Source organism: Coturnix japonica, chromosome 3, assembly GCF_054131305.1.
Source record: "Coturnix japonica strain WE chromosome 3, WE-NBRP24, whole genome shotgun sequence".
Classification (NCBI taxonomy): Eukaryota; Metazoa; Chordata; class Aves; order Galliformes; family Phasianidae; genus Coturnix; species Coturnix japonica.
In genome coordinates, this window is record NC_140665.1 from 6491641 (window position 1) to 6507632 (window position 15992).

Sequence of the window (15992 nt, forward strand, 5' to 3'; positions counted from 1 at the left end):
AAACCACAAGCAAGGAGTAGTTGCACATCAGCCCCGACTCAAACCAACAGGTATTTTGGTCATCATTTTAATTAGTTGGTGTCACACAGGAGTATGGGTGCACTGCATTGCACTACAGGTGTTAAACTGACCCCGGCACCACTGACCAGCATCACCCAGCAGTGGAGGGACACAAGAGCTGTAATAATGTTTTCACCTATTGGGTAGGAGTGCCTAGAGAGCCCAAAGCCCCACTGGGGGCCTAAGGGCACTGCAGGGCCAACTGCCCAGCTGGCAGTGACAAGTAGAACCTGCTCCATGCACACATGGATGCTAAAAATAAAAATACATTAAAAAAATAATCCCTGAAGTGGTTTGGCTACGGGGCTTTTAATTAGTAGGTGGATGAGGAGGCTACAGCAAGCTCTGTGTTCCCAAGTGCTGATCCGTCTCCTTTTGGACCACGCTGTACAGAACCAGCAGCCACGCTGGGGGCAGCTGATAGAACATCCAACCCCACCTTCTCAAGGCATTATGGGGACAAGAGGTGACTGGAAGGGTGGGCAGCAGCCTCTCCCTCTGATTGCTTTTGGGCTGGCATGGCCCCTGGTGGAGGATACGAGATACCCTGCACTGCAAGGAGGCTGAGCAAGGCTCCATGCAGAGGGATGGAAGGATTGAATTGGAAATCCCTTGTTAAGCGTGGAACGCAGTTGCAGAAGACTGATCTGTGGTTGTCTCACTAGAAGCAATATGCAGCACGTGCAGGCTGGATATATGGGTGCAAACACAGGGTCCCTTCTCTCTCCCAGCTCCTGTTGCTCAGTCAGGGCTCCTCCTCAGGGCATCATCCTACTGCCCTGCTGAGGAAAGGCCTTGGTTCTGCAAAGCCGAGCCCGTCTGGCTGGCGGTGAAATGCAGCTCAGGCCTCCCGTGCTGGGAACACATCCATCTCTCCTTCCCGCTGTGCTCGCATCAATCCCGGGGCAGGTTGGGTGGGGGGATTTTAGTGGCGGATGGCTCCACACCCCAGATCTCCTTTGCATACTCTGTGATGGTTCTGTCACTGGAGAACTTGCCCGAGCACGCAATGTTCCTGATAACTTTCTTAGTCCACTCGCGGGGGTCCTGTGAAGAGGAGAGGCAATGGCAGCACTCAGTTTCCCATGCAGCTCTGGGGGAGCACGGCCTCGCAGGGTGCCAGCCAAGCACCCTTCACTGGTTTAAATGCAGCAGGAGGAGCTGCTGCCATATCAAAACCCGCCTCACCCTGCCCCACACCACAGTGCTGTGTGGTGTAAGAAGGGACATCCAGCTCCCCCCTGCACTGCCATGGCCGTGACCCCCATCTTTACCTTGGCTGGGAGCAGCTCTTACCATGAACAGCTGATCCACTTGGCCTTGGCATTTAATGTACGCTTCGTAGTCAGCAAACACCTTAAACCTGGAACCCAAAACACAAGAGACTAAAGCTAGAGGGTGCCTGCTGAAGGGTTCCAGGTCTGTGCAGCACAGACATCACCCACAGGGAAGAGCAGCCACTGCGGGGATGGGATGGTTGCCAGGACTCACCTGTCGTGGTGCATGAGCATGTTGACAACGTCTCTGAAGCAACCGGGATCTCTTGGGGAGAAAAACCCACTGCTGATCTGATCGATGGCTTGACGCAGCTCCGGTATGCGCTCATAGTACTCCCGTGCATTGTACCTGCATGTGGAAGTGGAGACAGGCTGTATTGACTGGAGCCTTGCCCCGTGTCTAGGGCAGGTAAGGACAGTGCCTCTCTGTGCCCAGGTTTGTGTCCTATTCACTGGCCGAGCTGCCCAGGACTGCACCCTTGTCAGAACAGTCACTGCCCATTCCAGGGCTGGGGGCTCCCTGCCAGAGCTCAGCACTGTACCCGTAGGACAGGCCCTGGCACACATTTCACCCTCCCTGGTACTAACCCTCGGCGATCCAAGGCTTCCACTTCCTCCACCCGCATGCCAAAGATGAAGAGGTTTTCTTCGCCTGCCTCCTCGGCCATCTCCACATTGGCCCCATCCATGGTGCCGATGGTGAGGGCCCCATTCAGCATGAACTTCATGTTGCCGGTGCCCGAGGCCTCTGTGCCAGCTGTGGAGATCTGCTGGGAGAGGTCTGCTGCCGGGATCACTGCAAGAGAGCTGGGAGTTGGGCCTTGTCGTGCTGCAGCTCCCACAGTCTGTGCCCAGGACAGCAGGACTCTGCACATCTGCTAGCAAGCCCACTGACCTCCCAAGCCCAGCCCACAGCCCAGAACCAGATGCAAAGGCCCAGCCCTACCACAACCACGTGACTGCTGGACGTGCTCAGCTCCTGAGACCTGCTTCCATATACCAGGACATACCCTTCTCAGCCAGGGACACCCGATAGTTCTCCAGGAAGATGACCTTGAGCTTGTCCCCCACATAGGGATCGTTGTTGACGACCTCACCGATGGATGTGATGAGTTTGATGATCATCTTGGCCATGTGGTAGCCAGGAGCTGCCTGAAGAAGAGCAGAAGGTTGAAGGGTGAAAGCTTTTTAAGGAAGGCAGAGCATGTGCTGCTAGTGCAGGTCCTCACTGTATGGAGAATCAGCAGCACAACCCCATCCTGATTAACCCACCGTGGGTGCAACAACAGCCCCAGAAGGGGACAGCCCCTACCCCACATCCCTGCTGAGCCACATGAACACCAAGACTGGAAAATACTTTTACCTTTCCTCCAATCATGATGGTCCTGGGCACAAAGGATTTGGAAGGGTCACTTCTGATACCTGAAAGAGCAGGGCATAACACAATGGATGTAAAGATAAACCAGGTGGAGCTTGTTGCTTGCATCAGGGATGGGATCCCAACCCACATGGACCCAGCAAACCCATCCTGTGTCCAACCAGAGACCTCCCAAAACTATTTGAGACAGCACGAGGGGCTGGTGTGGGACCTGCCTTGACTACAGGACTTACGGTTATAGAGGGTGATTGCATGCAGGCAGTTCAGCAGCTGCCGCTTGTACTCATGGATTCTCTTGACCTGAATATCGAACATGGACGAAGGGTTGATTTTGACCTTGTAGTGCTCTTCCAAGTAGGCCGAGAACTTCAACTTGTTCTCCTGGCAAGAAAATTGAATGAGGAGCAGGCACGAGCCCCCAGGTACCAGAAGCAAGCATTGGCTATTAGTAGGAGCATGCTGCCTTTACCCTTCTTCCTCTCTCACCCCACTACCTGCTTGACTTTTGCCACGTCTCTGATGAACGTCTCGTTGTTGATGAAATCCAGGAGCTTCTTCAGCTGGCTCAGATCCGTGACAAAATCTTCCCCGATTTTCTGAAGGAACAAAGCAAGGGAGGGATGTCCCACCTGTAAGACAACTGTCCACAACCACAATACCCCAACAGAGACACCACGGTCCTCTTGGGAAGAGCAGATGTGCTGGGCAGGAAAAGGGGATTCTGTACAGCAAGTTGACTTCCCTGCATCACCAGGGAGCTCAAGGGCACGGGGGAACTTGCAAGAACCCAACCCAGTCCTCCTCAAAGAGCTGCAACTGCAAGAGAAGGGAGCCAAACCCAAGTTTCTGCAGCTCTGTACAGCCCCTCAGCACAGACCTTAAGGCTCAGACAGCCTCACACCTCCATGCGACCAGTATGGTCCTACAGGTTGTCCTGGCTCACACCTGCCTGGCTCAGCCCCGTCCTCTGCTCAGCCTACACAAGGAGGTGCACAGAAGTGAACAGCTGGGATCCCACCAGACACTCGTGCCTCACCTCAGCAATAACATCAGCCAGTCCTGGGTTGCACAGCAGGAGCCATCGCCGTGGTGTGATCCCGTTTGTCTTGTTCTGAAATTTCTCTGGCTCCAGCTCATAGAAATCCTTGAACCTGGAATAGCAGGGAGTGGGGGCTGCACTGAACCACTGCCCACCCCTAAGAGCTTCAGCTGCTCCCCTACATGTGCTCCTGGCTCAGGGCAGCATCTGCTGATCTCTGTACCACCAAGAACTCTCCATGCTGCCTCTTAACCCCTTCCTCAGCTGTAAAGGGTTTCAGCAGCTCTGAAGGGAGATGAATTAGACCCTGTATGCACTCTAACAAGGTACTCTCTCTATCACACGACCAAAGCAGGCCTTAATACCAGTCTGCCCCAGCCAGAACCCCACGCTTGCAGGCAGAGCTCAGTGAGTGGAGAGGGGAGGTCTGTGCACACCACGGGTGTCCCCCAACTCACACTGTGTTCTTCACGATGTCAGAGTGGATGCGGGCCACACCATTGACAGCGTGAGAGCCGATCACACAGAGGTGTGCCATGTTGATACGCTTACAGTCTCCTTCCTCAATCACTGACATCCTTCGGAGACGGTCAATGTCCCCTGGGTAGAGAGCTGCCACGTGCTGCAGGCAGGAAGAGACAGGGGCATCAGTGACCCAGCTGCAGAGGCTGGAACATTCCCATCCTAAAACACAGCTGGAGCATGACCCGCAGCCCACGGCCAGCCCAGTCTCTTACATCCAGATGCATTTGGTTGAGGGCATAGATGATCTCTAGGTGACGTGGCAGCAGCTTTTCAAACATGGAGACTGGCCAGCGCTCCAGGGCTTCAGGCAGCACGGTGTGGTTGGTGTACGCACAGGTCTGTTTTGTGATCTCCCAGGCCTGTGCATAGACAGCAGTTAACATGCATGTGCCCAGGCCAGGAAAGGAAGAATGCCCTTTTGTAAGGACAGGACAGCAGCCCTCAGCCCTGATGAGGATGGTATGTGCCTTCCAACTCTGCTTACCTTGTCCCAGTCCACCTTCTCCACATCCACCAGGATCCGCATGAGCTCTGGGATGGACAGGGCAGGGTGGGTGTCATTCAGCTGTATAGCCACCTGAAACACAGACTTGCTGGGCTCAGATCTGGCAGCACTAGGGCTCTGACTGTGCCCCAGTACGGCACCCATGGGCTCAGGCTGGGGGTAAGGCTCAAGTATCTTCTTAAGGCTCACAGACCCACCCTACTCACATCCCAGCAACAGACAGAGCTCCCAGAATTGGAGCTACTCAATCTTTGCAAGCTTGGCTCCAAACTGTACCCTTTCTTCCCCCCAACCCTGGGAAAATGGGCCCAGAAATCATTTCTGTGTTCCAACCCATACTTCCAATCCATACCCTGCCCCCACCTGGTCCTGAGCCCTCCCTCACAACGTGAGGGTCTGGTTGGGCTCTCTCTGCCCACAGACTCACCTTGTCTGGGAAGGTTTCAAAGCTTGTTCTCACAGGGTCTTGACAGCCAAATTTGGAGGACTTAAAGCGTCGGATGATGTCTTGCAGGGTTGCAGCCACCACAAAGTACTCCTGCTTCAGCCGCAGCTCCTTGCCTTCAAAGAACTGATGGAGGAGGATGCACAGACGTCAGCACTGCAGCTGCCATCCATAGTTGGCAGCCCAACTCCCAGAGATGCTCCCATCTCATGTGCTTCCCCTACATGTTCTGCATCTTGTCAGGCTGAATGAACATGTAACCCATGCTGCCTCTCAGCTGCCTCCAGAGGGCATCAGAACCTGCCACATCGGTGCTACCCGACAGACCAAGCACAGCTCCTTTCCTTGCTGCAAGACCCTTTACAAGGTTTTTGGACCAAGGATTTTGGACTCCCAGCAATAGCCAGAAGCCAATGTCATCTATGGTGCATCCATATGGTGCAGCTGCCATCCGTGCATGCCACACATCATGCTGGTCTATTTCAAAATGGCAATAAAAATGAGTGTGTGGGAGTAAAATGCAGGCGAGCTCTTCCAGCACAGATGCTACTCCACAGCTGGATATCAGGGCTCTTTCCTTTTGGATCTGCTGCACAATGACGACATAGCCTGGGATGATTCCTTGTGAGAAAGCCCTTAAGCTGGGCTGGAAACGAGTGCCCTCTCATGGATCCCTATGAAATGACATCTTACTTTTACAAAGGTAATTTGGCAGCTGCCTTGAGTCTGAAGGAAGGAAGACAGCAGCTATGTAATAAAGGGCAGGCTCTGAGATGCTGTCAGACAGCAGAGACTCTCTGGAGCCAGCAGAGCTGTCTGTTCATTCACAATTACAGAGCCAACCTTTTGCATTAAAAACCCTCAAAGCAGAACAATAAACAACAGGTTGCCATATCTTTCCTTTGCTTTCATGTGCCAAAACTATAGAAGGATGATCCCAAGCAACAGGAAAGAGAAGCAAAAGAGTTACTCACGTTGTCATTTGGGTACAGGACTCTGGATATGTTTTCTGCCAGGTTTCTGTCCAGCACCGCCTCGATGTAGTCACCCACATTGACTGCAGTGAGAGAAATACAGCACTGCAGCAGCTGTAGATACAGGCAGGTCCCCTACAACGTGCTTCCCCTCTTTTCTCATAGAGGGGTTTGTAACATGAACATTAAGGCTGATATTAATGAAATATGAATGGGAATGGGCATGTGTGTAAAAGCAACCTGAGTGAACAGAGGAGAAAGAAAAAGACAAAGGTGTTATCTATCTCCATACATTTTCTCGTGATGCATGGACTGGGAAGGACAGAGGAAACTGAAGACAGATAGCAGCCAGAGAAGGCAAAGAAAGGCAATCCATGGATGTGTGCTCAGTGCTGAGTTCTGGAGGCAGCCAGGAGAGATGGACAAAATGGGACAGCACTTACACTCTTGGAGATTAAAGTCATTGGGTGCTTTTGCAGACCACAGCCTCATAGTGTTCACAGTGTTGTTCTTGTATCCTGGCACTGGCGTGTCATATGGCATAGCAAGGACAACCTGCAAAAGGACAGTAATCCCTTCTGGTTAGCAGCATGATGGCCTTGGAAGATGGTTGAAAACCTCTCCTGTTAGTATCCAGAGGACACAGACAACAACTGACTGTGCTAGAGATCCCACCTGCACTACAACTCAGCTGCTGAACTTCAGATTTATTTATTATTGAGGGCACTTCCAGCACCTACTAGCAATGCATTAACAGGAGAGGTTGGAGCTTCCCTGGCAAACGAGTTACATGCTCATCAATTAAACAAAAGAGAGTTGCAAGCAGCCTGCTGACTTTCTCATACCAGCTGGAGCACCTCTCAGCTATCTGCCAGAGCCCTGCGAGCATCCTCAGCTGGTCACTGTGCTGGGGTAGAGCACCTGGAATACGCCAGGATACACACCACAGCCTGAATCCTGCCCAGGAGCCCTCTGGGCTTACAAGGCAGAAAAAATCCAGGCAGATTGACCTTGAACTGCTTCTTTGTGCTGGCATCAGCAGTGCTCCCCCTCTGGAGAAAGGCAGCAAGAGCTCAGGCTCTCAAAGCTGATATTATCAGCTCCCAACATGGAAGCAGGCAGAAAGCCTGCCCTGTCTGAGCCACGGGACTGGGGCGTGCATCCTGTTAGCTGTATGGTGCTATATTTGGATAGTGCAGCTTTAGCTTTTTTGAGCCTTTCCAGTTTGTTCCTTCACTTGCACTGGCTGAAAACTCACTTCCTTGTCAGAAGTATTTCCCAGCTCACAGCTTGGGATCCCTGAAACGCCCACCCGGTGCTGGGCTTGAAAGGGGAAAACACCCAGAGGCAAAGTTCTTCCTCCACCCAGGGCAGCGCTCAGAGAGGAGACGCTGAAACTTCTTCAATCCTTTTAATAAATCCATTCCTCTTCAAAGCTTGCCTGCCTCGCCTGGAAGACTGGAACACATGAAGCAGCAGCACACGTGGCTCCTGAAGCACAGCATTGCCTCTGTAATTACGACACTGCCTCGCCTCAGCCCAAGGCAGGAGAATGTGGGTGTCTGGAGAAGCATTTGCTCTCCACAGCAGCACAGAATAAGGCCTCTGGGCAGACTGGAGACTTGAAACCTCATCTCCAGCCTCTCCAGACAGCACTCTACTCATCAGGCCAGCACAGGAAAGACAGGCACTTGCTCTGACTACAGGAGTCGAACACACGCTGCATTGCTCCATGGTTGCCCTGAGAGATTGACACCCACCTGCTGCAGCACCAAAACCACCTGCAGATTCACTGGGTTTGAATGAGCAGACAGGGATACGGCCCTCCTCCAGCACAAACCCATGCAAGACTGGATGCAAGGATTTACCCTGGAAGGTCTGATTTGTGTTCAGTACTGGAAACCAAACTGCTGAATGCTCTTAAATGAAAGGCTCAGTGAAAGCAGAAGTTACTATGCAAAGGGTGGCTGATGCAAACGCACCCCGGAGAAATCATCCCAAACCTTCAATGTCCTGGTGCTGCTGCTTAGTGTAGGATGCACACTTGAAAAGCAGAAATCACAAGGATCCAATCAGCATGTCCCTGGGTAGTTCAACCCAACTGGACCTGGATGTATGGCTGTGACTGAACACCCCCCCGTCCCTCATTTCCCCTTCAATGCTGCTGCAGTGAAAATGAAATTGCAAAGGCAGCACAGCACACTCAGCTGGAGCAGGAGAGAAGCAAAGCCTGACCACAATTAGCATGGGGACAGACTCCTCCCCACCCCCACGCTATCCTGGACATCCTACCTGAGTGTCCACCCACTTGACGCCCTCAGGGCTGTGCTCCACGCGGCCATAGAAGTGCACAGGAATCATGTACTCTGGGCGGGCTTTCTCCCAGGGATTGCCATAACGTAACCAGTCATCAGCCTCCTCCACCTGCAACAGGCAAATGTGGTGACGTCTCCTGCCTCCAAGCGAAGGCCCTCACTTAAGCCCTCGATCCCACAGGCACAGCAGCACCCCAGGTGCTGGTATTTGTCCAGTCACATTCATCCTCTACCAGTCACTTCTGGAGCCATAGGGCCAGCACATATGGTTAGAAGCAGCTGCCTGTTGGGCACTACAGGGTTAAAATGAGCAGAGCAGGCCACGGACAGCCCAAGGCACCACATGCGGTTTGCCAGGCCACGTCTGCAGGTGCCCATGGCAGCAGGGAACAGAAGTGGAAGGGGTGACCTCAGTTGGCTGATGTACCTGCCAGCCATCGACGATCTTCTGATTGAATATACCAAACTCGTAGCGGATGCCGTAACCGTACGCTGCCAGCCCCAGCGTGGCCATGGAGTCCAGGAAGCAAGCTGGAAGAGCAGGGCATGGTCACACTGCAGGAACATCACCCCTCGCTCCCTGCAATCGTGTGACAGCCTGCCCAAGTGCACCCAAATGCAGCATTACTGGGCACTTCTGAACCTGACAGAGAACCCCCCGCAGCTGGCGCTAAGCTGCATGTCCAACTCACACCCCGCATTACTACTGTCTCGTTCAAAGCAAACCTTTCTAGCCATCAGCCCAAGGCAGCTCTGATAAGCATCAGCTCTGGTGCCTCCTCTGTGTCAGGCAGCATGTCTCCAGCAGTCCCTTGTGACAGGCAGATTAAAGCAGCAATTTGCTTACGTGAGAGCTGCTGGGGCACCTCTGCAAAGTCAGAGGTTTTACAGGGAGCTGTGGAGCAAGGCTTCAGGGGGCTCCTTTCAGCCACAGCCCAGCATGTCAGGCACAAGAGCACCTGTAAGATGCTGGCTGCAGATGGGCTAAGGTCTGAGTGCTGTCCCGCTGTAGCAGGCAGGCTGGGTGCAGGAGGTGAGGCAGAGCTGAAGCTGTGACACCTCACAAGGAAGGCACAGCTCAGGCTGCCCTTGGTCCTTGTGTGCTCCTGATGGGGCTCCCCTCTCCCTGTGTTACCTGCCAGGCGGCCCAGGCCTCCATTTCCCAGCCCAGCATCTTCTTCAATTTCCTCCAGTTCCTCCAAGTCCAAACCCAGCTGTTGGGGAAAGATGCACAGGAGATGAGGTCAGTACCCAGACCCCACAAACACAAATCCCAAACCAACCCATGTGGGGCTCTGTCTCTGCAACCCCTTCCCTCCTTTACTTCCAAAACATCTTCAGCTTCTGATCCCCGGGCACCCTAATTAAACAGGAAAACAATGCAGCTCATCATCAAACATTGCCTTCCCATGAACTAAGTTTCCTTAGAAACATCAAACAAAACACTTGCCTCCTGGCAGCCCTTCAAGTTGCAAGGCCCTCCCACTGAACTCTGCATTGTAGACGGGATGGCAGGTGGCCAGCCCCATGCACAAAGGACTGCCTGCTTACGTGCACCGCTCCTCTTCTTACACCCACCCCACCTTGAGAAAGGTTACGACAATTTCTGCAGCCTGTTATTGCTGCTGTTAGGCTCTGTGCTTTCCCACATCCTGACCACCTGGATGCCAAGCTTCTGGGCTGGAGTCCATGGGTGGAAGGAGTTGTATCATCTTCTGCACCTCTTGGGCTCCCCTTCTCCAACACAAAGGCTGGCAGTCTCCCCAGGGGCTGAGTTCAGCTTAATAAGTGTGAGAGCGCTTATCAGAGGGCAAGGCCTCCCATCTGAGCTGGCCATCATGACCTCCACAGCTGGGAGGCTACAGCAAGAGAAGCCTTCACTGCCATGTCTGGACAAATCAACACATGGAAAACACCTCACAGAGGGACGTGAGGACTCTCCCCGTATAAAAGCAGCCCGTGCTCTGAGGCACAACACCTCAGACCAAGTGTCGGGTCCCTCCTTGGGAGTCCCTTCCCATCCCCTGACAGGGAACATGCTGGACAGGGCATTTCATCACCAATGGGAGCATCTCATTGTAGGAGGGTGACAGCCCAACATCTACTAGAAGGTGTAACACGAACCGGTCTGTGGCACGGGGGAAATAACGCCCCAAAACTCACATTCTGTCAGAAAAGTCACTTGTCCTGCTGCAGAAATGGCTGCAAGCCTAAGTAAACATGGGCTGGCTTTTGTGATCGACTCAGTGGTACTCAGCACAGCCCGTGCTTTTGCCAGTTTAAACTCATCCGATGCTATTTTAAATCAAGCAATTTCTCCCCTCCTCCTTCCTCCCTGGTGATTTGCTGTTCCATCAGTGCTGCTGCGCTGCCTTGTGTGCCTGCACGTTTAAATGCACTTTGGTGGCATTGTGCTTCAGCTCTCCTTTCCGGCCCAGCCTCTCTCAGCACCTCCCACCATGAGCCATCACTGCTCCTAATGGTGCAGAGCTGTTGGCACCGGAGCATTTCCTGTTGTTCGGGAGCTGCTTTCTGGATGCGGAGCCCAGGACAAGTGGTTTGAGGGACATTATACTGCAGTTCTCAAGACACCCCAAGGTCAGACTGGATGATGTGATGACCTTAGAGGTCCTTAACAACCCTACTGATTCTGTGATAAGGCCCTTCATGGCCTTCTTTGGAGCATGAAGAGCACTTAACAGAGAGCCAAGCCTCGCTTTGTTTAGTTAAAATAAAGCGCCCTTGGGAGGAAGCCCTGAGGAATAAAGATTCTCCATGTGGAAAAGCTTGACTAGTTCTGCATGGGGGACCGCAGTACCCCAAGACTTCACCTGATAAATGGCTTCATCACAGGCGTTCTGCAAGCCCAGGTTCACCATCGTGTTCTGCAGAGTGCGGCCCATGTAGAACTCCAGGGACAGGTAATAAATACGCTGGAGAGGCAAAGAAAGACACTTACACAGTGACACACACAGCACACTCCATCTGGCCTCGAGGAAGCCTATTCGTCACCTGTTGCACCCAAAGGGTTCCACTGGGATCCCTTCAAATAATCATCAGGCCCAAAGGCTTCCCCCATTAGGGATGCCTTCCCCCATTAGGGATGCCTTACCCCATTAGGGATGCCTTCCCCCATTGGGGATGCCTTCCCCCATGAGGGATGCCTTCCCAGCACGGCTCTCAGCTCCTGCTCCCAACAACACGCAGCACAGCTTGTTTGTCAGAAGGAGCTTTGCACGGGACGTTAGCCAGCTCCCCGCCGCGCATCTCCCTGCCAACAGCCTTCTATAGAAAAATCGTGTTGCCTGTTCAGAGTGTTTCCCTAATTAACTTCAGGCGTGAATTATCTGGGATGCTGACTCCTATCTCTACGGCTCAGCTGAGGTGATGCCTGCACCCCTGGCTTTCAGTTTTCTTATGCTGCATGAAGCTGAGCAGGAGTTGCTACAACAGAGGACCCCCACCCGCGGCTCCCCGTGCTGGGCAGCAGGCCAGCCCCCTTCCTGCTAGTGATTTTCCAGCTCTGCTCTCACTCTTTCTGAGCAGAGAGAAGATAAGCGAGCCGAGCCATGGGGACGGCCCATTTTTAGCACTGAGAGCCGTCAGTTCTCCATCCCGGCTGGGGCACGGGCAGACATATCTCTCAGCAGGGAGGATCCGCCTGGTGGTGATGGGGGCTTGGAGAGGGGCTCGATGTCCGGCATTCTGAGCAAGTCAGTGCTGACCTGCTGCTCTGAGCACTCAGAGCTTCACACGGAAGCTTCAAACCCACCCGATGCGGCCAGACCAACCAGCACCTTTCACCCTGCATAAGAACGGGCCGGCACAGCGCATCGCATCGCGGCTCACCTTGGGGTCCCGCTCGTAGTAGTGCTGCTGGGTGCGGATCCAGCGTCCCACCAGGTGGTCCCGCACCGTGTGCGCCAAGGCGAAGAAGTAATCGCGGGGGGTGGCCACGTTGCGGTCCTTCACCAGCGTGAAGTGGAGGTGGCGGTTGAAGCTCTTGCGCACCTCCGCCACGTCGCCCAGCCCCGCGATGCCCCGCACGCTGATCTGCTTCCGTCTCTCCCCATCGCTCAGCGGCGCCGCCATCCCCGCGCCGTCCCGGCCGCCCGCTCCGTTCCGCTCCGCAGCCGCCGCGACTCCGCTCCGCCCCTGCCGGGCGGGGCCACCACGGCGCTGCCCCTCGAGGGGAGGAGGGGAGCGGGGCTGGGGGCGGCCCCTGGGCCGGGGGATGCGGTGGTGCATTGCAGCTGGCTCAGCGCGACCGACAGTGTAGGTCAGAAGGACGCGTGCAAGGTCTTAGACGTGGTTCTGCACCACATCCTTAATGGTTCAGGAGTTTTGCCTGTATCCTGCCTCACATCCCCAGTCCCTTCTGTAAAGAAATGCAACAGCGATCAATACCTGCATGAGGTCAGTGTACCACAGTACCCACGGAGCTTAGCACAGCATCGCAGTGCGTATCGCTGCTGCCATTTCTTCCACTACCTATCATTTAAACTGAATGGAAATGAACACAAGCATATAGATACTATGAGACCATCAGAGGCACTATGAGACCAACCTCTGCTGAGCAAGCATCATAGCAGGAGAAAGCATGAAAATCCAAGTCCTTCACTTCATCACATTTACGCACTCTCCCGTAGAGCATCTTTGCTGCTCTGTTAGAACAGGATGGACACGGAGGCTCACCTAAAACAATGCAGAGACACGTGGAGTGTCATACATAGGTTAAATGATGCAGTCTGTGTAGGAGCTGCAAGGGGACGGCCACCTGCACAGCAGCACTTCATCAGTTCTTACAGCCTGTCCACAGAGAATAGAAATAACACACTTACTTCCCTCTTCTTCCAGTGTTAATTCAGACTCTCCTCATGCTGAGGTTACATGTATGACAGCCCAGGATGAACAACACCATTTGAGGCAGAAGGGTATTGAAAGCGACTCAGGGAGTGCTCAGCTCCCTCTGTGTTATTGGGTGGATACACCACAGCATGAGAGTCAGGAGCTGCAGAGCCTCCTTAAGAGCACATGGAGAAGGCCAGACAGAAGAGTACACAGTTCATTTAGTGTCTCTCCAGGAGGCTGAAGGTGTATAATCTAATTTGGTACCAGCTGGCCTAGATAGGATGAGAGTTATAAAGCCCTATACCTGCCTTCTGTCCTTTGATTTCATTCATACACCATCTCAGCGTGCTGCCACCTAGATTTGAAACCAGGCAAGTACCCCATGCCAAGGCTGGAGGGAATCCATGGCTGCTGGAATCTAGCAGTGTCACCTCCTGCATTCCTCTCAAAGACACTCGGCCACAGTGACAGGAACGTGCATACCAATATACCACTCAGGCACCGTCAGCCCAGCAGGAAGGGGACAGACAACCCCTTTCTCCCATGACAGAACAACACGCTCTATGCTCAGAGCCAAGACTCGAGGTGTGCCTGCAAACTTACAGGGTTTTCCCTCAGCACAAGTCTCAGGTCATTGCAGAGGGAAGAAAAGCCTCTGTGAACATCAAACATGCTTCCTCTGATAGTCTGCTGACAACTTGTCTGGGATGTGCTTGTCTCCTCTGTGCGGTCCCAGCTAAACAGCTCGAGTTGGTAGCTTATGGCCATCAGCAGAACGGTGTGACAGCCTGCTGTCATATTATCCCTGCACAGAAGGATAATCTCTCCTTGTTAAAACACAGTGAAGAGCTGTCAAATATAATCTGCCTCTTTAAAGACTGGGAGTGCGGCAGGCACTCCTCCAACCTTTCTCCTACCCCTCCTCAAAGGCAGCACAACCTCCAGCATGTAGCACTGACCCATCACATCCCACAGCAATGCAGGTGGGAAGGAGCTGCTCATTCTTTATCCACTGAACAGTCCAGCCTTGAAATCCATCTCTCTCCAATGTAGAAATAAGGACCTTGTACAAGTCCAGGCAGATGATACCAGTTGCTCTTCCTTTGTCCATCAGTGTTATCACTCCATTGTAGAAGGCCACCACGTTGGTCAGGCATGATCTGCCCTTGCTGAAGCTGTGCTGGCTGTCTCGGATCGTGTATAGTCACATTATTTCAGTCTGTGTTGATGCATTCCCACACTTCTCATCTGCAGGTCCTCTGAGCTATCTAAAACGTGTAACAGAGCAGAGAGAGCCACAGTGAACGTAGTGAGAAAGTGGCAAGGAATCAAACCAGAAGTACAGAAAGATGACAGTCTAACTTCATCTCACCTTCCAGCCAACACCAGATTATAACATCGTCTGCTGGTCACTTCTCTGTCCTTCAGCAGCGTGACCTGACAAACCTTCCAACTGGCAGTTTCTGTTATTCCTCCAGTGGCTGTTCATGCCCTAATTACTGCAGCTTTGGTGACTGGCTTCCTAAACAGTTCTCAGTGGATGCAAGGACACTCTTACAAACTTTACTCCAGTAACCACTTTGAAACGCAAAAGAATGTGGTCTTGCTGGCCATCTCTGCCCAGTCCCACAGCAATATTTTGCAGCTTCGTACGGCCAAGGGGATGACAGACTGAAAAGAGCCAGACTAACAGGCTCAGCTCTCTTGGAATTCATCCCACTGCCAGCCCGGATCCTCTCTTCTCATTGAAATCCAGCTCTTCTCAGATCAGTCCTTTAAATGCACCTTCCTGACAGCCTCAGCTTGTGCCAAGTACTGGAACGGACCTCATGAGAGCTCATGTTTGAAGACCATTAACCTGATACTTCCTGTGAGCACAAAAAGCAGTTGGCAGCACTTGTAATGCACTGCACGCTGTGCTGAGCAGAGCAATTGGAAGGTGCACTGCTTCAGCTGCTGCCCAGCACATCCAACATGTCCCACACCACACATGTACACAGAGCAGGTGGGAGGATGTACAAAGGAATCAAGCTCTCTGGTACCTTACAGCTATTTAGGACTGGTGTTGTGGGGTTATGACTGTACACTTATCCTTACAAGGTTAGCATTGTGGCTGGCATTTCTGCATGAGTGTTTTACAGGCAGCCTTTTAGGGCAAACATTCTAGTATTTGTATTCTACAGTTAGCACTGAAGCTTAGCATGTTTTAAACTCAATGGTTAAGGCTTTGAATCTATGGTTAACAGCCTATTTTTACCATTGACACTTACATTTAAGTACAGCTTTTGAGGTTCTGCTCATGTGGTTAGCATTTTAGGGTTATCTTTTTATAGTAAGCTTTTAACAGCTATGGTTCAGAGCCAGAGTTTGCATCGTAGGGCTACACATTTTAGTGCTACATTTTAATGTTTCGGGGTTCGGATTTTACAGTTAGCGTTTTAAGATTTTATTTATGGTTAAAGGTTTTGGGTTAAAGCTTTACAGCTCATTCTCACAATGAGCAGTTCATGATCAGCATTTTAGGGTGGTTTTTTAACCTTTGAAGTTAGTAGTTTGAGATTAAGGCTTTGGAGTTAGCATTTTAGGCTTAAAGTTAGTGTATTACAGTTAGCCTTTTAGGAAT

General features: G+C 52.6%; 1 protein-coding gene across 1 annotated transcript; it reads right to left on the minus strand.

The window, feature by feature from the left end:
- Positions 1 to 51: 51 nt before the first annotated feature.
- On the minus strand, positions 52 to 12664 carry LOC107310736 (glycogen phosphorylase, brain form). The gene is made up of 20 exons (XM_015856644.2): positions 12368 to 12664; positions 11350 to 11451; positions 9654 to 9732; positions 8946 to 9049; positions 8496 to 8627; positions 6647 to 6758; positions 6204 to 6286; positions 5212 to 5355; positions 4764 to 4856; positions 4492 to 4638; positions 4213 to 4376; positions 3752 to 3866; positions 3210 to 3311; positions 2949 to 3096; positions 2701 to 2759; positions 2348 to 2489; positions 1926 to 2133; positions 1552 to 1686; positions 1357 to 1423; positions 52 to 1107 (listed from the first exon to the last, which is right to left on the minus strand). The coding sequence occupies exons 1-20, from the start codon at positions 12608 to 12610 to the stop codon at positions 955 to 957; spliced, it is 2532 nt and encodes an 843-aa protein (XP_015712130.2). The 5' UTR covers positions 12611 to 12664; the 3' UTR covers positions 52 to 954.
- Positions 12665 to 15992: the final 3328 nt, after the last annotated feature.